Here is a 23107-nt window from a genome sequence, read left to right as displayed (position 1 = left end):
GATCCCAGGAGTAAGTCCTGAGCACTACCAAGTATGTCACCTTAAACAAACAGACAAAGACTTAGGTTGGAAGGGCAGCGTAGCCCAAGTAATCATACAATCTTTATTGTCAGTTTCATTTAATTGTCATATCATTGTCATATTCAGCCTTGACTACGTTTTCTTCCTTTTGACCCTTGAGCTCCTGGATCACACCTCAAGATGCTGAGGGGATCATGAGATGCCACTGGGCCTCTTCTGGCTACCCACGTGCAAAACACTCTCTTCCTAGTCCATTTTGGCTTCTTGTATGGAGATATTTGTCTCATAAGATGTATGAAAGAAGAAGCCTTCTCTTAATTCTCATTCATTTTGCTTCTCCCTCCAAATCCTTATGCCTACCTTTTATTCATTTTTGGTTTGGAGCCACACCTGGGTTTGTATGTAGGGATCATTCCTGGTGTTGCTCAGTACAGTGGTGACGGACCATATGTGATGACGGAATCAAACTTTTTAGTCACAGGTTCTATGACTGCGTTTTGAATTTTTTTTTTTTTGAGGGGACTCCACACTCTGGTACTCAGGGCTAAATTCTGTTCTGTGCTCAGGGATCACTCCTGGCTATACTCCAGGCATGTCAGGGTTTGAACCCTGGGTTGGAAGCGTGCAAGGCAATCACGTCCCATGTTGTACTATCTCTCCCGCCCCATGACTCTATTTAAAAAGTTAATGCGTAGATATGGAAAGTGTGACTACCCTACAGGCATGCCGTGGAATGGGGTAGCCGGAGGGAAACTGGGGACATTGGTGGTGGGAAATGTACACTGGTGAAAGAATGAGGGTTGGAATATTGTATGACTGAAATCCAAGCATGAATAACTCTGTAACTGTGTATCTCATGGTGATTCAATACAAATCAGCAATAAGAAAGAACCCCAAAACAAAACACTGACACAACACAATGTTTGGACTCCCATGTTTAGTCATTTTTGAGTTTGGCGGACACAATTGTCTTAAACTTGCTTTCGTCAGGATTATGTCCATAAATATGTTCAATTTATAAATTTTTCATAACAAAAAAGATGGAACTATAAAGGACAGGATGAAAACAGAGGGAACTTGAGACAGTTTCAGTGGCAATATCAAGGTCCGTCAAGGAGGCCTCGCTCATGCTGATTTCCTACTGGTCAAGGCTACAATCAATCGCATCTGTTGTAAATAAACGAGCCGGAAGCGTGTGGCTGGGAGGCGGGATCTTCCTGTCGCCATGGCGAATGTGCGAACCCGTTTTCGAACAGGGTGGCAACTGCTCCCGCCCTCGCCCGTGGGTTGCTAAGGGGCGGGACTTAGAAGGTCGGTGAGGAACTGAGCGCCCGAGTCCCCGCCCACCACGCGCGTTGGCGGGGCGGGTCTCGCCGCGGATAGGCTGCTGGCCCTGCCCGTTCGGGTTCGCTGCGGAGGGGCGGCTCGTGAGGAGGAGGCGGCGTGAGGCGACCATGGCGGGAGGAATGAAAGTGGCGGTCTCTCCGTCAGTTGGTGCCGGGCCTTGGGGCTGGGGGGCCGGGGGCCGGGGGGCAGTGTGGCTGCTCCTGGTTTTCTCCGGCTGCTTGGTCTGCGGCTCAGGTACCGCCCGGGCAGCAGCTGTCGAGGGGGCGGGTGCTGAGGGGTTATTTTTAGAAAAAAGAGGATTGGCCCGGAGGTGCGGGGCCGGTGTTTGGCCGGGGGGCTCGGGCGTGTTGTGGGGGACGTTTTGCGGTTGGCCTCGGGGGTCCGGCTCCCGGCGACTGGGCGCCCCCGGCGGGGTGGGGTGGTCCTGGGAGTGGGGAGGAGCCTGGAGTCTTGGCCGAGGCGGGGGAGGCCTGAGCCGGGCGAGGAGCGGCGTCGTGGGGGCCGCTTCACGCAGCCCGGCCGAAAGGCGCCGAGGACGGTTCTGGGGCGGCTGAGCTGTCGGTGGGAAGCGAGCCCCGCACTTTCGTCCGGCTCTTGAACGGCACCTTCGGGGCCGACGCTCTTCCCAGGACTCGGGGGCCCCGAAAAGCCGTGATCCCTGGCCCCCACCCCCACCCCCCACTCGCCCCTTCGGGCTCGAGCCGACCGTTACATCCCCTTCCCAAAGGGAACAAACAAAAAGATAGACTTGCCAGTCGTAGGCATAGGTATCCTTAGGAACTTGTTCAATCTTCAAGCAAATTTATGATGACTTACGTTCGGTTTGGGGCCCACACCCGGCGAGACTCAGGCCTTATTCCTGGCTCTGCGCTAGGGATCGGCCCTGGTCGTTTCGGGGGACCTAATGGGGTGACTGAATCGAACCTGGCTTGGCCGCGTTCAAGGCGAGCGCTCTGACCAGCCTGCTGTGTCACCACTCCGCCCCAAGCGAAATTACTTACTGCCTATTGCAGGATGATTGGCTTTAAACTGGCATGACATTTTTATGTTTCTCCTGTCATCCGGAAGCCCTAGACAGTGTTTGCGGAACAGCTTCTACCCTCCTTGTCTTAAAAATGCATGTTAAACACACAACAAAATAATACGCTCATTTTTCTAACTTCCACTGGAGGGAGTAGAATGAAACTCTGAAACTAAGAGATCTTGTGAACACAAGTGCTCTCTCACCTTTCCTGCTGGGTGCTCTATCTCCTGTTTCTCACGGTTGTTATCTTTAGCTGCAGCTCTCTCTTCTCTCTCTCTCTCTCTCCCCCCTCCCCTCCGCGGCCCCCCCCCCCCCCAGCTTTAAGGTTGTCTCTCTGGAGCCACAGGTCTATTCTGAATTGTAATTTTTTATCTTATTTTATTTTTTCCATGGTACCAGGACTTAGTCCTGTGCTCAGGGATCATTCCTGGTAGGGGTGGGGAGCCATCTGGGATGATGGGGTTCAACTGGTCAGCCCCATGCAAGGCTTCATGGCTGTACTATCTGGTGAGCTCCAGAGGAGAAAAAATTCTTCTATTTTTTTTTTTTCTGGGGACCTGGGTATTGGAGAAATAGATATCCAGTAAGATTTTTTTTCAGGGATAACAACCTGAGTAACATCCGAAGGGATACTTGTTATTTAAATGCACTTCATCTCTAAAACTGGGTTTTACATTGTGGATTTGAAAGTGAAAGTGGATATGCATGGTTTTTAATCAACTGTGCTTGTATTTATGGAGAGTAATAGGGTCTCCATGGCTTGGAGAAGGGTATTCCAAGATACTGAGTTTTGTAGCCTGATAATGTTGGTGGGTGGTAGTACCTAAAATGAACGTGATAGTTACTTAATGTTGAATAGCATTCAAAACTCAAAAGAGATACGTAAAAATGGAGTACTTCAAAAGATTAGACGTTCTTTTTTTCTGCAGATTTTTAAAAATTCACTGTCACTGTCCTCCCGTTCATCAATTGCTCGAGCGGGCCCAGTAATGTCTCCATTGTGAAACTTGTTGTTACTGTGTTTGGCATATTGAATACGTTACGTGTAGCTTGCCAGGCTTTGCTATGCGGGCAAGATACTCTCGGTAGCTTGCTGGGCTCTTCGAGAGGGGCAGAGGAAGCGAATCCAGGTCGGTCGGGTCACTCGCGTGCAAGGCAAACGCTCTACCGCTGTGCTATCGCTCCAGCAAAATTATATTATAAAAATAATGTGTTTATTTTAGATTCTTTGACAAGTACAATTAAGAATAAAAATGAGAACAGATCCAACTCTTACTGTTTATTCCATCCAGAGGCAAAAGATTCTAGCACACTTCTGTTTTCTTCCCCACATTTTAATTAAAAAAGAGTTTGGGGGGGGCTGAGAAGATAGTACAGAGGGTAAAATGCTTGCCTTGCACTGGTCTGACCCAGGTTCAATCCCTGGCACCCCATAGGACTCCCCCAAGCCCACCAAAAGTAAAAGCTGAGCACCACTGAGTGTGACCCCAAATCCAAAATGATACTCCTTTAGAACTAGGAATTGACTCCAGGATTTCACACTTGCAAAGCATATACATATCACAGACAAAAGCCTTTGTTTTTTAAATTGAAATATTTTTTGTTTTTAGGCCACAACCCAAGGTACTGGTTTACCTTGAGGATTGATGCAAGGGATTGAACCCAGGTTGGCCTGGTACAAAGCAAGCACCCTACCTGTTGTATGGTCCTGATCCCTCAACATTTTTATTTAATAACTTTGGTTTTAGGGCCATACCCGTCGATGCTTAGGGGTTACTCATGGCTCTGCACTCAGGAATTACTTCTAAGTGGTGCCTGGGGACCATGTGGAGTCTGGGGATTGAATCCCAGTTGCTGTGTGCAAAGCAAATACTCTTATCTGCTGAATTTTCTGAACTCTCAGGCCCCACAATATTTTTTTTTCATTTTTTATAATTTATTGAATCACCGTGAGAGCAGTTAAAGCTTTCTGGTCTAAGTCTCAGTCATACAACAAAATACCTGTACCTTCACCAGTCCCCATTCTCCAGCCCCCAAAACCCCAGTATACCCCCACCCACACCCTCCTCCTATCTGTGGGACAGATGATTTCCACATTACTCTGTCTCTACTTCGATTACATTCAATGTTTTCACACCAGACCCACCGTTATTATTTGAGATTTTACCCCAACACTCAGATCTGCTGAAAAGGCAACCGTAGACAATTTGTTTTCTATTGTTAGTTATGAATAACATGATGCCACGTGGCTGCAGTAGTGGCCGCATAGTCTTGAAATTCTGAAATTTTAACAATTAAATCTGGAGGGATTTCTGCCAAAACCTGCTGGGTTCCGAGATTTGTTCCTGAGTCTCATGGCCATTAAGCAGCTTGATCAGGAGCCAGAGAGGCCATTCGGCCCCCACAATATTTTAATTTTACTTGTTTTATTTTTGGGCTACACCTGGTGGTGCTTAGGTCTTACTTCTGGCTTTGAATTCCCAGGTCATTCCTGATGGTACTCAGGGGACCATATCGGGTGCCAGGGATTAAACCTGGGTTGACCAAAGCAAATGCCCTACTGCTGTGCTATCTCTCTGGATTCCCCAATTAAAAGAAAGTTATGTGTGTGTGTGTGTGTGTATATATATATATATATATATATCTGTATCACTGTATCATGGCAGAGACTGGCAAGCTACCTGTGGTATATTTGATATGCCTAAAACAGTAACAATAACGGGTCTCATTCCCCTGACCCTGAAAGAGCCTCCAATATGGCAGCGTTGGGAAAGATGAGTAAGGAGAGGCAGCTAAAATCTCAGGATTGGGGTGAATGGAGACGTTACTGGTGCCCGCTTGAGTAAATTGATGAACAGGATGACAGTCATACAGTGGTACAGTGATTTATATGTATATAATAAGTTCATTTTCTTTCAGCAGTCCAGTCCTCTTAATCACTTGTTAGGAGAAGTATTCTCATTTGATTTTGTATCAGAAGCATTTTCTTATGTCATTCTTCATAAATTTATATATGTAGACTCTGTGAATTTGAAAATTTTTTATTTTGGGATTTTTAATTTAAATTTTTTAGGTTTTTGTGTGACACATGATGGTGCTCAGGACTTACTTCTGACTTTATGCTCAGGAATTACTCCTGGAGGTACTCAGGTACTCATGGGGTACGTGGGATCCAACCTGGGTCAGTCAAGTGCAAGACAAGTGCCCTTCCTGATGCTGTTCTGACCGTATAGCAGTTTTTTTTTTTTTTCCCAAAGAATTGATCTTAAAGGTAAAGGCCCTCCCGTTGATTGTCGATTTGCTCGAGCGGGCCCAGTAACGTCTCCATTGGAGACTTTGTTGTTACTGTGTCTGGCATATCGAATACTCTCGGTAGCTTGCCGGGCTCTCCGAGAGGGGCGGAGGAATCGAACTCGGGTCGGCCATGTTGGCCGCTTGTAAGGCGAACGCCCTACCCGCTGTGCTATCGCTCCAGCCCTTGTCCAAAGGAATGGAGCGATAGCACAGCGGGTAGGGCGTCTGCCTTGCACGCGGCCAACATGGCCGACCCGAGTTCGATTCCTCCGCCCCTCTCAGAGAGCCCGGCCTTATAAGTAAAGGGATTTTAAGCTTCACATAAACTTGTTTTGTTTTGTGACCATACTTAGAGGTGTTCAGAGGCTAGTTCTGGCTTTGTGCTTAAGAATGCTCAATAGTAATCCCTGGCTGTGCTTAGGGGAATCATATGTGGTGCCAGGAATTGAATTAGGATCGACCACTTGAATAAGGCAAGCACATTACCTCCTGTACAATCTCTCTGGCTCTGGCATAAAGTTCTTTATGTTTTCCTGAAGAAAAAAAACTTTTTTTTTTGTTTTTGGGCCACGCCCAGAGATGCCCAGAGGTTACTACTGGTCCTGCACTCAGGAATTGGCTCCTGGCGGTGTTTGGAGAACAATATAAGATGCCAGTGATTGAACCCGGGTTCACCAGGTGCAAGGCAAGTGTTCTACCCGCTATACCATCTAAAAACCAGTTCTTGACCTATCTTTGTAAGATTTTTTTTAAAAAAAATGTTTGTGTTCTTGCTAGTGAGATAAAAAGGTCAATGGAACTTTTAAAGTTTTCATTCTATGAAAGATAGACTTGGAGGAAGCCCAAATTACTATGGGATTAAACTCTAGTGAGAAATTGGTAGGTGGAATTCAGACCTTGCGATCCCCAAAGTGTGTTAGCACTGATTAGGCTGAGAGAATGTGAAAATAGCAGAAGCAGGAAAGTCACTCTAGTTTCCTGTCCTGAAATAGGCCATAAAATCCTCTGGTGAGCCAGTGCCCTCCTTAGCTAAACCTAGAGGAAAGGAGGATCTTTTCTCTGAGGACAGAGAGACATTAAAAGGAACTCTAATCTACAGGTCTTGCCTGGTTTCCCCAGTTGATTCCAGTTATTTCTCAGCCTATCATATTCCTCCAGGACTTGTCTACTCTATCAAACTCAGCCTGGAATTCGTTCCCTAGCACCACGGGGTGACTCAGCAACAGAGGCAGTAGTATTCCCTCTCCCAAGCTCTTGCCACAGTGCTACCAGGTATGACAAAAAATAATCTAAATAAATAATTACTTGACAGTTTAATTTGCAGATCCAACTAAGAGAACCTAAGAGAGCCAAAGAACACTTTTTTCTCCCTTGCATTTTCAAAACTAATAAAAAAAATTGAAATATATTTCTCATACCATGAAATTTACTACCTCTACTTTTTAGTATATTCACAAATTTGTGCAGCCATCACCTCTCACTAACTTCAGAGTATTTCACCACTCCAAAATGAGCCCCTAACTAGTCACCCCCTATTCCATCTTCTCAACCCCTGTAGCCACAGATCTACTTTCTGTGTCTGTAGATTTGCCTTTTCTGGACATTTCATGTCAGTGGAATAATTTATTATATATCCATTTTTGTCTAGCTTTTGTCTTGCATTTTGTTTTTCAAGGTTTATACATGTTGTCATATGTATCGTACTTTATAATTTTTCACCATTGGTCACACATGGTAGTACTTAGGCAGGGTTTATTCCTGACTCCTTGCTCAGCGATCACTCCTACTAGGGCTTGAGACACAATATGAGGGTTCTGGGAATTAAACTCAGGTCAGCTATGTGCAAGGCAAGTGCTTACAATCTGTACAATAATATAGTTGTACAATCTCTCTGGCCCCACGTGTCAGTACATTTTTTTGTAGTTGGGTAGCATCCTGTTCTGTGTTTGTGTGACATTTTGTTTATCATCTATCAATGTACATTTTTGTGGTTTTACTTTTTGGTTATTATGGACATTGCTGTTGGGAATATTCCTATTCAAGTTTTTGTGTGGACACGTATTTTGTATTTTAAATTCTTATGGGTGTGTGGAGTGGGGAGTGGAATTGCTGGGTTAAGTCATAATCCTATTTGTGTGTGTGTGTGGAGTGTGGGGCAGGGGTGTGTGTGTCTGTTTGTGTGTGGCGTCCAAAGCTGTGTTCATATGATTCGGGGCCATGTTTGGGGAGTAGTTTGGGTGGTACCCAGCTTTAACTTCTGTGCTCAGAGATCAGTGTTTAGGGGACCTTATGTGGTCTGGGGATTGAATCTAGGTTGGCTGCATGCAAGGCTGTATACCCTTACCCCAGTAGTCTCCAGTTCTGTATCTGAAGAATTGCCCAAAAAGTTGGAACTGTTTTCCAAAGAGACTTCATTTACATTCCCACTAACATTGTGTGAGGTTACCAATATGTTTATGTCCTCTTCAGTATTGTTCTCATTATTTCTATTATTGCCATCCTAATGAGTATTGAGTATTGCTTGGAATGGAGTGACAGCACAGCGGGTAGGGTGTTTGCCTTGCATGTGGCCAACCTGGGTTCGATTCCTCCATCCCTCTTGGAGAGCCCGGCAAGCTACCAAGAGTATCTCGCCCACACAGCAGAGCCTGGCAAGCTTCCCATGGCATATTCGATATGCCAAAAACAGTACCAACAAGTCTCACAATGGAGCTGTTACTGGTGCCCACTCGAGCAAATCGATGAATAATGGGAGGACAGTGCTACAGTGCTACAATGATTATTGAATTGTAGTTTTGAAATGCATGTTTTTTTTTTTCCCTTTTGGGTCACACCCGGCAATGCACAGGGGTTACTCCTGGCTCTGCACTCAGGAATTACTCCCAACAATGCTCGGGGGACCATATGGGATGTTGGGAATCAAACCCGGGTTGGCCGCGTGCAAGGAAAACTCCCTACCCGCTGTCCTATCGCTCCAGCCCCTGCATTCTTATAATGATTAATGATGTTGAGCTTCTTTTTCATATGCTCAAATGGCCCTTTAACAAAGGTATACATACCTTTCCTGGTGACTTATCTATTTAAAGACTTTGCCCATTTTGATGATTGGGTTATTTTTCTTTTAATGTTGAGTGATAGATTTTTTTTAACATATTTTGGATATTAGATACTTCTCAGATAAATATTTGCAAATATTTTTCTCATTTTATGAATTGCTTTCAAATTTATTTATTGGTTATGGAGCCATACCTGCCTGTACTCTGGGCTTACTCCTGCCTCTGTACTTAGGGATCACTCCTGTTGGGACTTGGGTGACCGTATGTGGTGCTGGGAAATGAACAGGGGTAGGCTGCATGCATGGCAAGCACCTTAACCCCTGTACTATCTCTTGTTTCTTTATTATTATGTTTCTTTATTATTATATTATGTTTCTCTTATTATTTCTGGGTAGGGGGTGGGCAGTGTGCTTCCTAACAGTGCCCAGTTGCTCAGGGGCACTCATGGTATACTCAGCCTGGCTGTATGGACCTATTAGTTTGCTGCTTAAACCTAGCAATGTGGTGCTGCCCCAGCCTTGCAGTGATGGAGCATAGGGTTACACCTTGGGACACTAATGGGGCCATGTAGTTACTAGGCAGCAAACTCAGGGTCTGATGCTTGCAGCTCTTCACCCCTTTGAGCCATCTCCCTGCCTAAGTTGTTTTTTTTTCTAGTGTTTATTGATAAAGGTTAATTATGTGTTCTCGCTCTTGCTCTCTCTTATCTCTTGATCTCTCGCTCTCTCTCTCAGTAGGGATCAAAACCAGGCTGTCATAACATGTAAACCTGAGCTCTACACTTCAGTAACACCTTCCAGAATTCTAAATTAAAAACTTTTTATTTTTTTGGGCCACAAATCGTGCTGACTTTGTGCTTAGGGATCACTCCTGGCAGGACTCGGGGATTATACAGAATTCTAGGGATTGAACCAGGGTTGTTTGTGAGTAAGACAAGTGCCCTGCCTGATGTACTTTCCAGCACCCCAGAATTAGAATTGTAAATTTTTATTAGGACTGTAGGCTTATGATATAGCTCAAGGGTAGAGCACATGTCTTATATGGATGGTGAAAACCTCAGTTCCAAACCTGGTAACACACACACCACACACACACACACACACACACACACACACACACCTGATTATCTGTTTTTTTCTTTGCTTATGCTTTAGTGACAATATCTAACAAACCATTGAGAAATCCAAGTTTTCAAGGCTTTACACACCTATGTTTTATTCTGAGTATTTCTGATTTTTTTCTTAGATTTGAGACGGAATTTAACTTCAAAATTAGTTTTCATTTAATCCTGAAACTATTTTAGACTGGGCTGGAGAGAAAGATCACCAGATTTTAAGCCCATACTTTGCATGCGTTAGGCCTGGATTTGATCCCTGGTAGGTCATGTACAAAGCAAGTGCCCTACGTGCTGTACTATCACTCTGGCCCCTGGTCCCAGTGACTCTAATATTTTTAACAAATGAGACTATCTTACTAATTTTTCTTTTATTTATTTATTTGTTTGTTTTTGTGGTTACAAGGATTGAACCCAAGGCCTCACACCCGTAAGACAAGGTTTTTATTTTTATTTTTTTAACCTCTGAGCTACATCCCTAGTTCCTTAGAAGTTCCGTAGACTGCCTTATTTATTACCTCAGCTTTCTTGTTTTTCAGTCAACCAGTATTTTAACTGCAGGTTTAAGGAAGTTGTCAGTGTAATTTATTTTATGAAATGAGTTATGATTCTTATCTTGTTCTGTTATGTTATGCTTACTTCTTATTTTCTTTCTTTCCAAAAAGCTGGAATTGATGTAAATCTGGTCATGCTCCAGGAATCCCAAGTTCATAATAGCAATACCAACCAACAATTCTGTTACAAAAATGTGTTTGTCCCAAAGTGGCATGATATATGGACGCGGATACAGGTAATTGGAGGCCTCCTCATGGGCAGCTTCTGTGACTGACTGTGGTTAGTGAGTACTCTGATGCTTTTTTGTGCTCAAACAGTTTTCTCCTCACACACAAAATGTATTATTAGTAGGCTTACTAGAGTTGAGATACCCAGAATTTTAAAAAAATTACTCATTTATGTCTACTTTGTGTTTTCTTTTCTCCTACTTCTTTAATTAGCTTACAGTATTTGGCACTAAGGTAAATGTTCTCTCTTTCCCAAAAAAAGAGCTTGGCCTCCTTATCTTCCCTTCTCTCCTTTTATACTCAGACACACACCTCATTCTTTTTAAAGGTCTTATGCCTTCTTTGGGCAGGAAACTGTTGCGAGCCTCTCAGGATATAAACTCCTCTGCCATGCTGCTGCTGTTCTCTTTGGAGTCTATATGAGTTGTTTCATAAATCCCCTAACCTGAAGTTTCCCTTGATAGAATAACTGTTTTCTCATTTATCTTAAAACACTATTAAGCAGGAGTGTTTGGTTATAACACTGCTTGAACAAATGAATCCTTTTGTAAATGCTGCTGCTCCTCTAAGTGTAGTTACTGATAAGGACATTTATTGTTCCCATCAGAAAAAGAACAGTGGGCTTGTGATAATTTTAAAAAGTTACTTGTTTTTAATTGAGATAGAAATCATATTCTAGGGATGGCGAGATTACAGTGCAGTGGATAAGGCACTTGCCTTGCATGCAGTTGACATGGGATGGATTTCTGAAGCTTCATATAGTACCCTGAGCCTGCCAGGAGTAAGCCCTGAGCAGAATTGGGTGTGGCCCCCCAAACAAATCATATTCCATCTAGAGCATATTATAACCAACATTTTCCAGTAATCACTGATTTGTGACAAAGGGTTGAACTTCTCAGTCTGTCATTTTCTTTTTCTTTTTTTTTTCCCAGGGCTGTGCATGCATGGCAATTTTCTTAATTTTCTAGGGTATGGCTTTGTATGATCTTTCATAAATAGATGCGTTGATAACTCTTTCTGCTTGAAAGTCTTTTTTTCCCTTGGCCTGACAGTAGATTCAGATCATGTTTTCAACAATTGCTGATGCCACAGTAACAGCTGCCTTTCTGTAGTGTGAACAGAACCTGTTCAGTTAAGTTTTATTTTATTTATTTATTTATTTATTTATTTTTTTGCTTTTTGGGCCACACCCAGCGATGCACAGGGGTTACTCCTGGTTCATGCACTCAGGAATTACTCCTGGCCGTGCTTGGGGGACCATATGGGATGCTGGGAATCGAACCCGGATTGGCTGTGTGCAAGGCAAACGCCCTACCTGCTGTGCTATCACTCCAACCCCTAGTTAAGTTTTATTTAATTATTTTTTAAAAATTTTAATTTTTTTGCTTTTGGGCCACACTCAGCAATGCTCAGGGTTTACTCCTGGGTCTGCACTCGCAGGACCAATCATTCTTGTTGGGAACCATATGGGGTGCTGAATATCAAACCCCAGTTGGCCACATGTAAGGTGACAGCCTTATCTGCTGTACTGTTTCTCTGGCCTCTCAGTTATGTTTTAATACCACTGCCTTTCTATAGTTCTCATAAGCCATGTGAGATTGCCACTGTTACTGATTTCATAGCTTAATTTTTTTAATGTATTTATGAAAAATTAAAAGTTTTACTTCTTTCTCATTCTGATTTTTTTTGTGTTACAGATTCGAGTCAACAGTTCCAAACTGGTACGAGTTACCCAGGTGGAAAATGAGGATAAACTGAAGGAGCTGGAGCAGTTTAGTATCTGGAATTTTGTTTCTTCCTTTTTAAAAGAGAAATTAAATGACACCTATGTTAACGTGGGTCTATACAGCACAAAAACCTGCCTCAAGGTTGATATTTTGGAGAATAACACCAAGTACAGTGTTGCTGTCACCCGGAGTAAGTCTTACCTCTATTTTTCTGATTGAGTCTATAGAGAGAGGAACTGAGCTTTAGAGGTATAATTAGTGAGACTAAGATGTCAGCCCAGGAAAGCTCCATTTTAGTGTTGATTATAACTTGGCTATACCAGTGCTGCAGACAGATCAGGGAAACTCCACCTCACCCAAAATCTGTCAGGCCTAGAACTGAGACTTTACTTCTGGTCACTCTAAATGCCTCCTTACTTAGAACTTAAAGGCTGCACATCTCCTACTGCCAGTGGTCCTGAACTGAGACACTTGCTATTCTTCAGACTATATAGGACAGATGTATTCATGCCTTGTGGGCACTTCTAGTCAAAGACAGATGTTTTGTTACAGAGCTACCTTTGAAGATATGACTATTAGACCCAAAAAATCGAAGGTTAGAAACTGAAACTGAATCCTTTACAAGTAAAAAGAGTATTTGTAGAGGGCTGGAGTGATAGTAGAGGTGGTAGTGCACTTGCCTTGCACGAGGCCAACCAAATTCCCTGACACCACATATGGTCCCCTGAATCCCTCCAAGGTGATCTCTGAGCTCTGAGTCAGTTGTAAACCCTGAGCACCACTGGATGTGGCTCAAAAACCAAAAATCCTGAGAAACAAGTCTTTGTGGAAATATATATTTGTAAATAAATATAAAGCTTATTGGTGAAACGAGGACCATATCATGGTGAATTCTCTGATTTTTTTCTTGGGGGGGGGACCTGGGGGTGCCTTTTTTTTTTTTTAATGCCCTCTTCAGCAGTGCTTGGGCTTCTGCCTCTTTGTTCAGGGTTTACTCCTGGTGGGCCCTTGTCTGACTTAAAAATATTTTTCTCTTTGGTTATTGCACAGGGTCCTGGGATGATGTTAACTGAAATTCCTGGCTTTTACTATGAAATAGGTAGAGCTTTTTGAGTTGTCCTAGGAGCCTCTGGTTCTTTACATTGTATAGAATTTTTGTGTTTTTTTTATTTCTTTATTGGAGTATCTCCCAGGATGTGTTCGGGGTGGCCAGGAGCCATGATATTCCCGGTAGAGTTGCTTGACCCTAGCAGTGTTAGGAGCCAAAGGCCTCTGGGGACCCTGTAGTGCTAGGGATTGCATTTGGGGCCTCTGCATGCCAGGCGTGTGCTCCAACCCGTTGAGATATCTTCCTACCAGGATTGGCCAGTTTTTGTGCTCTTTTATTCCCCTTATACTTTTTCTCTTTGTGGGTCCCCTTATGAATGAGGAAGTGGTGGGAATATTTTGGTATGCCATGTACAGGGCTTCTGTTGGGGCCCCTTGCTTCTGTGTGAGATGTGTTTGAGTGGGGGCTTTTCTAACAGTTTTGTTGTAGTAGAGGAGTACTGTATTGGTGCTGGAAAGGAGAGGCAGTTCCAAAACAAAGGGCCCTGACCCTGAGCAAGGCAAACCTAAACCCGTTTGCAATTGAAGTCTTAGAAGCCAGAGTGGTAGAGACCTCTGGTGGGTGATCATATAAAGTGCAGCCGGCACAATAGTGAGCTCCTTCCAAAAAAGCTTAGTTAAATAAAAATAAGATCTTCAGAAAAGTACAGGTTAGACAAAGACCTAATTATATTTTCTTTTTGGGAGAATGCCCAGGCTTTGTGTGGAATTTGCAATGCTGTTTAGGTGGTTTATTTTAGTTACCATAGCTGGCCAACATTGCCCTTTTATCTATAATGCTTTAAACTGGTTCTCCTATTAAACAGAAGCCTTTATTTATTTCAGAATTTGACTCCAAACTCTTCCTCATTTTCCTCCTTGGACTTATGCTATTTTTTTGTGGAGACCTGCTCAGCAGGTAGGTTCTAAGGCATGGGTGTAAATGGCTAGGTTCAAACCCAACTCAACTTTTTTCCTAAGTACTTTAAAGGCTGCCATTCTCTTTTCAAGGGCCTTTATTGGTAGCTCTTTTCCTGCTTGAATAGTTTTGGTGGGAGGAATTCTTGGTACTTCGGGGCCTCTCTTGGAAGTTTTTGGGTACCAAGCAGTGCCAGAGGTTGAACCTGGGCTCTGGTATGTGAAACCTGTATTCTAGCCTATTGAGATGTTTTCTTGGTCCTTGCTTGTATAAATTTTAAAGCCAGGTTAAATTTATGTTAAAATTTTACTTATTTGTTTGGTTTTGGGGTCACACCTGGTTGTGCTCGGGTTACTACTGCATCTGTCCTCAGGGATCACTTCTGGTGGGGCCCAGGGGACCATATGCTGTGCTGGGAATTTTACCATGGTTGAGTCCGTGTACTGCACATGCTTTACTGCTGTACTGTCTGCAACCTCAGAATTTTATCTGTTTGTCTTTAAAAAGATTGACAATAATACAGTTACCCATTAAGTTGATCGTGTGATGAGATTTAGTCAGTACGTCACCACTTTTTTCACCATTAGTAAAGCCCTCAATCTTACATGGTTAGTATAGAGTTTTATGCCATTCCACATTAATGAAACAAATATCAGTCACTAATTCACTGTTGATCTTTTAAGAACTTACTGAGATAGTGAAACTGACAGGTAAAAATATTAAAAAATTAAGGATAATTAAATATTGAATAAAAGAATGAACATTAATTTTGTACATGGTACACAATTTTTTTTTGTGGATTATTGAGTGAAAGATTAACAGTTAAGTTTGAATTTTGAGCAAGGTTGCTGGAAATTATTCTTTTTTTTTTTTTTGGAATCCCAAGAAACACTAACAGGACAGATGACTATCTGGTGGGAAGAGCTTAGGATAGGATTAGGGGCTCTGCTCTAGGTGCAATTTGTGGTTTTTGCTTCTGTATAATCAGTTCAGTTCCAGTGTCCTGTCAAAACTTGGGAAATATTTTTATCCCTTCTCTCCCCAGAAAAACTATAGGCCCTCAGAGAAAAGATTCTTTTTTGGTTTTAAGTCATACTTGGTGAACATGTATCAGGGCTGTAATTCTGGACTGGGTCCAGCATGCAAAATATGTGCTTCAACTCATTGAGCTCTCTCCCCAGCCCCAGAGGGAAAGATTCTCCCCCCTCCCTTCCCTACACCTTTTTGGACCATACCCTATGGTGCTCAGGGGCTATGCCTGGCTCTTCATTCAGAAATTACTCCTGGCGGTTCAGGGGCACCATATGAGATGCATATAGGTCAGCTGCTTGCAAGGCAAACATCCTACCCTCTGTACTGTCACTCTAGCCTGGAGAGGAAAGATTCTATTTAAAAATTGGTTTGGGGAGCAGGGAGGTAGTGTGGCAGTCAGGGTGCTTGCCTTGCAGACAGCCAAGCTCGGTTCGATCTGTTGCATCCCATATAGTCCTGTGAACCTGCCAGAAGTGATTCCTGAGTGTAGAGCTAGGAGTAAACTCTGACTACTGCTGGATGTGACCCAAAAACCACCACCAACAAAAAATTTAATTTAGAGGGAGACTGGAGAAATTGAATAGGGATAAGGCTCTTGCCTATCATCTGTCTGACTCTGGTTTGAATCCCTGGGACCACATAAGGTTCTCCAAGCGTGCTAGGATTTCTCCTAAGTATAGAGCCAAGAATAGACTCTGAGCACTACTGGGTGGGACCCAAACACACTCTCTGCAAAACTGAAACTGAAACTCATTTCTGAGGGCCTGAGGGCCGAGGGAGAGAGTACAGAGGTTAAAGTGTGCTTGTTTTGCATGCAGCATAGTATTACTCCCCACCACTGCCACTGCCACCTCTTGTCCCCAGAACACTGGTGGGTGTGGTCCAAAGATTCCCCCAGGGAAAATAAAAGTTCCAAGGTGATTATATTACCAATTTAAAAAAAAAAAAAGCAAGTGGGGGCTGGAGCCATAGTACTGCTAGGGTAGGGTGCTTGCTTTGCACAGGTCTGACGGGTTCATTCTCCAGCACCACATACTAGGAGTGATCCCTGAATATAGAGCAGTGGTAAGGCCTGCCAGGTGTGGCCCAAATATACCTCTCATCAAAAACAGAAAAAAAAGGAAGGTAAGAAGGGCATACTATTGGGGTTAAGGCATGTGTCTTGCTTGACTCTGGTTCCATTGCCAGAGTTGCATATGGACCCTAGCACTTCAGGAATGGGAGAGAACCCTGAGCACAGAGCCAGGAGTAGACCCTGAGCCCTACTCCTCAGGTGTGGTCCAAATCTTGCTCCGTCATTCCCTGCAAAAAAAACCAAAAAACAACCCCCAAAACCAAATTGGGTTGGGAGATGATGGAGATAATGGGAGACTGAGCAGAGGTTTATTACAGCAATCCTATGTTTCCACAAGTAATCAAGTCCAAGATTCCCAGTGAATTCCTGAAACCACAGATAATACTGAAATCTATATATAGCATTGTATTTTTCATATACATACACAATACATACACACCTTTGATAAAATTTAATTTATGAATTAGTAAGAGATTAATCTAAATAGAATGATTACAACAGTATGCTTTACTAAAAATTATATGAATATGGTTTTCTCAAGATATTGTACATTCAGACTGAATGTGAGTGAGTGAAACCATGGAATGATAAAGGGTGGAGGTAGAACTACTGTATTTGGATATTTGAGGGCTCCAATTGATATTAATCTTCATAATCCGGTAGCAACCACATTGTTTTAGTCTCTAGGTTTTTTGGCTTTTGTTTTATTTTGGGACTACATCTGACTTACCTCAGGGCTTTCTCCCTATGTTCAGGGATTACTCCTAGTGGGCTTTTGGGAACGATATACGGTGCCAGGAATCGAACCTCTGTACTGTTTCTCTGGCTCCCAGCTTCTAGTTTTCTGAACTCAGTTTTTCTGTAGTTCACTGCTTTAGTCTTTTTTTTTTTTTCCACTTGTTGGCCACACCTGGTGGTGGTTCTTAGGGGCTACTCCCAACTTGGTGCTCATTGGATTTAACCAGACCCTCTTGCATGCAAATCATGCACTCTAGCCATTGAGCTCACTGGTCTCTGGTCTTTTTCTTATCTTGACTAGGATAATCGTCTCAGTTTGAGCAATGGCCTATTTGAGGAATGCATTCATAGTCATGAAATAAATGTTCTTTCTGCAGAAACCATATCTTCTACTATTCCACTGGGATGAGTGTCGGAATTGTAGCTTCTCTACTAATCATCATTTTCATACTGTCTAAATTCATGCCAAAGGTATGTAATAGAACCCTTGCTTGTTATTAAGATGAATTTGGATAGTTTGCAAGACTGTTTTTTTTTTCTTTCAATTTTTTTTTTTTTTTTGGCTTTTGGAGTCACTCTTGACGATGTACATGGGTAATTCCTGGCTCTGCACTCAGAAATTACCCCTGGCTGTGTTCAAGGGACCATATTGGATGCTGAGAATTGAACCCGGGTCAGCCGCATGCAAGGCAGATGCCCTACCCACTGCGCTGTCACTCTAGCCCCAAGACTGTTCTTTTGAGTAATCCTACAGTGCTGAAATTTGCACTGGGTACTGATAAGTCAGTATCCTTCACTTTCCTTGATTCAGAAAGGTACTTTCCATTTTGAAACTTGGAAACTCTCCCTTTATAGTTAAAATTCTGTGCTCAGTGGGAGATTAGTATCTCCTTTTTGTTTGCTGATTCCATAGCCAGGCTTCAAGTCATTTAGCATCTCATTTTCCCCGCTTTTTTTTTTTCAGATTCTACCATATAAAATGTAAAGGACATCTTTTTAAAAATGTGTTTTCTGTGCATTTCTAGTAGACTTAAAAAATTCCATTTTGCTGCTTTTATGCTTGTAGTAACTTTCTGCTTTCACTTCTATTCTGTTTTAGAAAAGTCCCATTTATGTCATCCTGGTGGGAGGCTGGTCCTTTTCTTTGTACCTCATTCAACTAGTTTTTAAAAATTTACAAGAGATCTGGAGGTGTTACTGGCTGTATCTTTTAAGTAAGTGTTACTAGTTTTGCTTTTCTTTTACATGTTTGTAAATTGTTGTACTTAATGTGATTATGAATGCTATTGTTTGCTAATAGTTAAACACTCCATACTATTTTATTAACTTTTAAAAATAATGATTATTCACTTGTGTCTAATTCCCTGTATTGTCACTTTCTCTCACAGTGTTGCTTTAGAATTGGTTTGTTGATATTTGTAAGTGCACCTATATTTATAGTGCACTTATATTTATACACAGTATGCATCTTTCTGAAAAACTGTAAATTGACACTTTGGGATCTTAAGGACTATTGATGTGTAATATATAAAAAACACTAATATTTTTTCTTGGTTGAGAATAATCTATAAGCTACCTGGGCTGGAGTGATAGCACAGTGGGTAGGTTGTTTGCCTTGCATGCGGCCGACCCGGGTTCTATTCCTCTGTCCCTTTCAGAGAGCCCAGCAAGCTACCGAGAGTATCCTGCCCGCACGGCAGAGCCTGGCAAACTCCCCATGGCATATTTGATATGCCAAAAACAGTACCAACAAGTCTCACAATGGAGATGTTACTGGTGCACGCTCGAGCAAATCGATAAACATTGGGAGGACAGTGACAGTGACAATTAAAAAAAAGACTAGAATTGTTCAACATGTGCCATTTGAGTAATTTGGGACAACTGAAAGGACGGAAATTTAAAAAGCTAAATATGCCCCTGTAATGAAGGAACTATAAATAATTGAGTGTGTTTTAATGACCTAGTAGGTGCAATATATTAAATTTAATGCTGTCTCCTTCTGCTCTGCTCTCATGAAATACTTTTATCAATTACAGATGAAAAATAGTGGATTTTGATAATTCTCCTTATATATACAGGCTATATCCTCATAGTTGGATTCATGAGTTTTGCAATCTGCTACAAATATGGACCATTGGAAAATGAACGAAGTATCAACTTGCTTACCTGGACCTTGCAGCTGATGGGCCTATGTTTCATGTATTGTGGTATCCAGATTCCACATATTGCCCTTGCCATTATCATCATTGCACTGTGCACTAAGAACCTGGAGTACCCTATTCAATGGCTGTATATTACCTACAGGTGACTGAAAGGCAAAGTAACTATTTAAGTGTGCAGTACAGCAAAAGTATACAGAGATATTGAACTGGAAGCCCCTGTACTATTGAAAATTTATTGTAGTATTCTTTAATTTCTTAAAAATTTCTGTAGGCATTTTTAGAATTTTATTCTAGTCATTTTATATAAAATAAAAGCAGCCAGCAAAGTGTTATGTGTTCCTGTTACCACTAGGTGGTGCAAAGTATATCACTTTCTTACCAAGTACCACAGGTCACCTGATTTCAGAGTAACATTGGTTCTCTGATTGCTGTGGGGAGGCCTACTTTTTTTTTTTTTTTTTTTTTTTTTTGCTTTTTGGGTCACACCTGGCAATGCACAGGGGTTACTCCTGGCTCTGCACTCAGGAACCACTCCTGGCGGTGCTCAAGGGACCATATGGGATGCTGGGGATCGAACCCTGGTCAGCCGCTTGAGAGGCAAACGCCCTACCCGCTGTGCTATCTCTCCAGCCCCAGGCCTACTTTTAAAATGTAAATCATAGCATGTTTTGATTTAAGTCACACCTTACATTGTTACAGATTTCTGAGGTTACAGATAGAAGGGGATGTCTTCAATTTGGGGACCAAATTAACGGACTGTGATTTAATACTTTATTTTAACGCTGTCTTTCCATCTACTGGAAAATAAATATTTTATAATTTATTGGAATATAAGTGCATTTTTTCACATTAGTGAATAATACTATTCTAATTTATCGCTTATAGTTTAGTGTGTTGAGTACATTATAACTAACGATGCCTGTGAAGGAAAGGTGAGAGTGCTCATCGTAATGTTCATGCTCTCACTTGTATGCTTGGCTCACTGAAGGAAGCTAGAGGTAAGGTTGACTGTAGATTACTGATTAATGATCATAATGTTATTTTGGTGAGCACAGAAAGGTGCGTAAGGCCACAGGAAAGACTGTCCCTCCTCGTCTCCTGACAGAAGAAGAGTATCGGCTACAGGGGGAGAGAGAGACCAAAAAGGCTTTAGAAGATCTTCGAGAATATTGTAACAGCCCAGACTGCTCTGCTTGGAAGACTATTTCTCGAATAAAGTCTCCAAAGAGGTAAATTCTCAGTCAGATATGCCAAACATCTCTCACTAATTTTTGAACTTAGCTTTATTTATTTTGGGGGCTTTTGAGCTATACCCAAAAGTACTCAGGGCTTATTTCTGTCTGTCTGTCTGTCTGTCTGTCTGTCTCTCTCTCTCTCTCTCAGGGATCACTTCTGGTGGTGCTCAGGAGAACCCTATAGGGGATTGAATTGAGGTGGACTGTGTGCAAGGCAAGCACCTTAGCCCCAGTACTATCTCTCTGCTCTTAACCTTAAATTTTAACTGAGATTATGCTTCTAGAAAGCCATTTGGTATTTGTGGCATTATTTAGTCATTATTCCTGTTTATTTTGGAGAATTTGAGGGAACTGTACATTTATGTTATTTAAAGTAACCTATTGGGGCTGGAGTGATAGCACAGTGGGTAGGGCATTTGCCTTGCACGCAGCTGACCCAGGTTCGATTCCCAGCTTTCCATGTGGTCCCCTGAGCGCCGCCAGGAGTAATTCCTGAGTGTAGAGCCAGGAGTAACCCCTGATCATTGCCGAGTGTGACCCAAAAAGCAAAAAAACTAAAAGTAACCTATTTACTGGTTCCTTAAAGACCTATATCTATTTTAGCTTTGAGTATGACATTGGTCCTATACCATGTTGGTTCCCCTCTGATAATTTTAAGGGTAATTTTTTAATTTTTATTTATTTTGGTTTTGGGACTATTCCTGATAGTGCTTAAGGCTTCCTCCTGGCTCTGCACTCAGGGATCATTCCTGGCAGGCTCAAGGGAGCCATATGGGGTACTGGGTATTGAACCTGGGCTCCCCAGGTTTAAGGTAAGCATCATAGTACCTACTGTACTATCTTTCTGATCCTGTGTATTTTTTTTTAATTTTTGCTTTTTTTGGGTCACACCCGGCGATGCCCGGGTTATTCCTGGCCTTGCACCCAGAAATTACCCCCCGGCAGTGCTCAGGGGACCATATGGGATGCTGGGAACCGAACCCGGGTTGGCCGCGTGCAAGGCAAATGCCCTACCTGCTGTGCCATCACTCCAGCCCCTGATCCTGTGCATTTTTTAAAAATTGGATTTAATTTGTACATTAAAAAATTTTGTTTTATTTCCACCCCCCCATTGTTTGGGAGCAATTGTACCAATAAATATGTGAAGTACCAATTTGCAATACCAATTATATAAAACTTATAGGGCCATAAACATGAATAAATACATAATGCTCTATAATCTCTTATCAGAATTCTGGATGACTAAGGGAACCTTAGTACTTCACAGCTTAAGTGGCTAGGCTAGTGCTTATTAAGCAGGGCATGCTGGCCTATGATCCCAGTTTTCCGCCTATGATCCCAGTTTTCCTCCTATACACCTGTCAGCATGGTCAGGGATGGCCAAAAAAGACCAAAATATTGACTAGATTCAACATAATTTGGACCCTGAGCATATCAATGATTTTTAATTGCTTTCATTTTGAAAGATAACCAGAAGGAACAGGGGGCAGGTCCTAATGAGTATTGCCTTCTCTTTTTTCCAGATTTGCTGACTTTGTGGAAGGCTCTTCCCACCTCACACCAAATGAAGTTTCTGTTCATGAGCAGGAGTTTGGATTAGGAAGCATTCTTTCTCAGGTGGATATCTCTGAAGAAACCTCTTCTGAGGAGGAGAATTCTGAATTTTGGCCCCCCACTATCACACAAAATGATTTCCTGACCTAAGTAATGGTCAGAATTTTTATGTGGACTGACTTGGTACCTCAAGGTCCAGGTTGCATATCTCGTGCAATTGTTTCTCAACTTTTAAATTGGGTAAGATTGTGCAGATATTCTACCAAAATTAGAGGTCTGAGGAGGCCTCTCTCTGGAAATGGTCTTGATCTCAGTGGGATGCCCGAGGAAAGAGAGAGGATAAAGTAGTGAATACTCCTGGTTGCTGTCCGTTGGTTAAGCTGCCTACTACTTTTATGTTTCTAAAGAAGCTGAATGGCCACAGCTAATGCCACAGCAAGAACAGCTCTCTGGCACCTCTCTGAAACTTGATTTAGTCCTGACATTTCTTCCTCTGTTACTAGAACTCAGAAATAAGAAGTGTCACTTGGAACAGTAACATTTTTAGATTGTAGGCAGCATCTTCCAGGAAGAAATCTGCAAATCTGAGCCTCTTTTTTACTTCTGTTTTATTTTCAGTGATTTTTGAATAATTCTTATTTGAACTATTTTACAAGGAAAATGGATTTTTGTTGTTTTTCTTATATATGAATATGTGTATGTATTTTAAATGTAACAAACTATCTAGAACCAGCAAGTGCCCCAGAGAGACATGCCCATAGCCCATATATATATGTATATATATACACATTATATATATTATATATATATTACTATGGATTATCCATGAAAGTCTAGGAACTCTTGTGTTGAGCTTTAATTGGTTTTCAGATATGTTGTGTTTGAAGCCCTACTTGCTTTTTGGAACATCCCTGTAAACTCTTCTGTAGGGTAGGGTTTTT

The 23107-nt window shown here is 42.2% G+C and overlaps 1 protein-coding gene across 1 annotated transcript; it reads left to right on the top strand.

Annotated features, from left to right (window-relative positions):
• Positions 1 to 1469: 1469 nt before the first annotated feature.
• Positions 1470 to 22414, top strand: NEMP1 (nuclear envelope integral membrane protein 1). The gene is made up of 9 exons (XM_056117593.1): positions 1470 to 1602; positions 10522 to 10646; positions 12336 to 12555; positions 14298 to 14370; positions 17593 to 17686; positions 18315 to 18429; positions 19294 to 19519; positions 20433 to 20606; positions 22136 to 22414. The coding sequence occupies exons 1-9, from the start codon at positions 1476 to 1478 to the stop codon at positions 22314 to 22316; spliced, it is 1335 nt and encodes a 444-aa protein (XP_055973568.1). The 5' UTR covers positions 1470 to 1475; the 3' UTR covers positions 22317 to 22414.
• Positions 22415 to 23107: the final 693 nt, after the last annotated feature.

This window comes from Sorex fumeus, unplaced genomic scaffold (genome assembly GCF_029834395.1).
Source record: "Sorex fumeus unplaced genomic scaffold, SorFum_2.1 ptg000035l, whole genome shotgun sequence".
NCBI classification, from domain to species: domain Eukaryota; kingdom Metazoa; phylum Chordata; class Mammalia; order Eulipotyphla; family Soricidae; genus Sorex; species Sorex fumeus.
The sequence above is the reverse complement of the archived record's forward strand: the minus strand, read 5'-3'. Positions and strand labels throughout refer to the sequence as shown.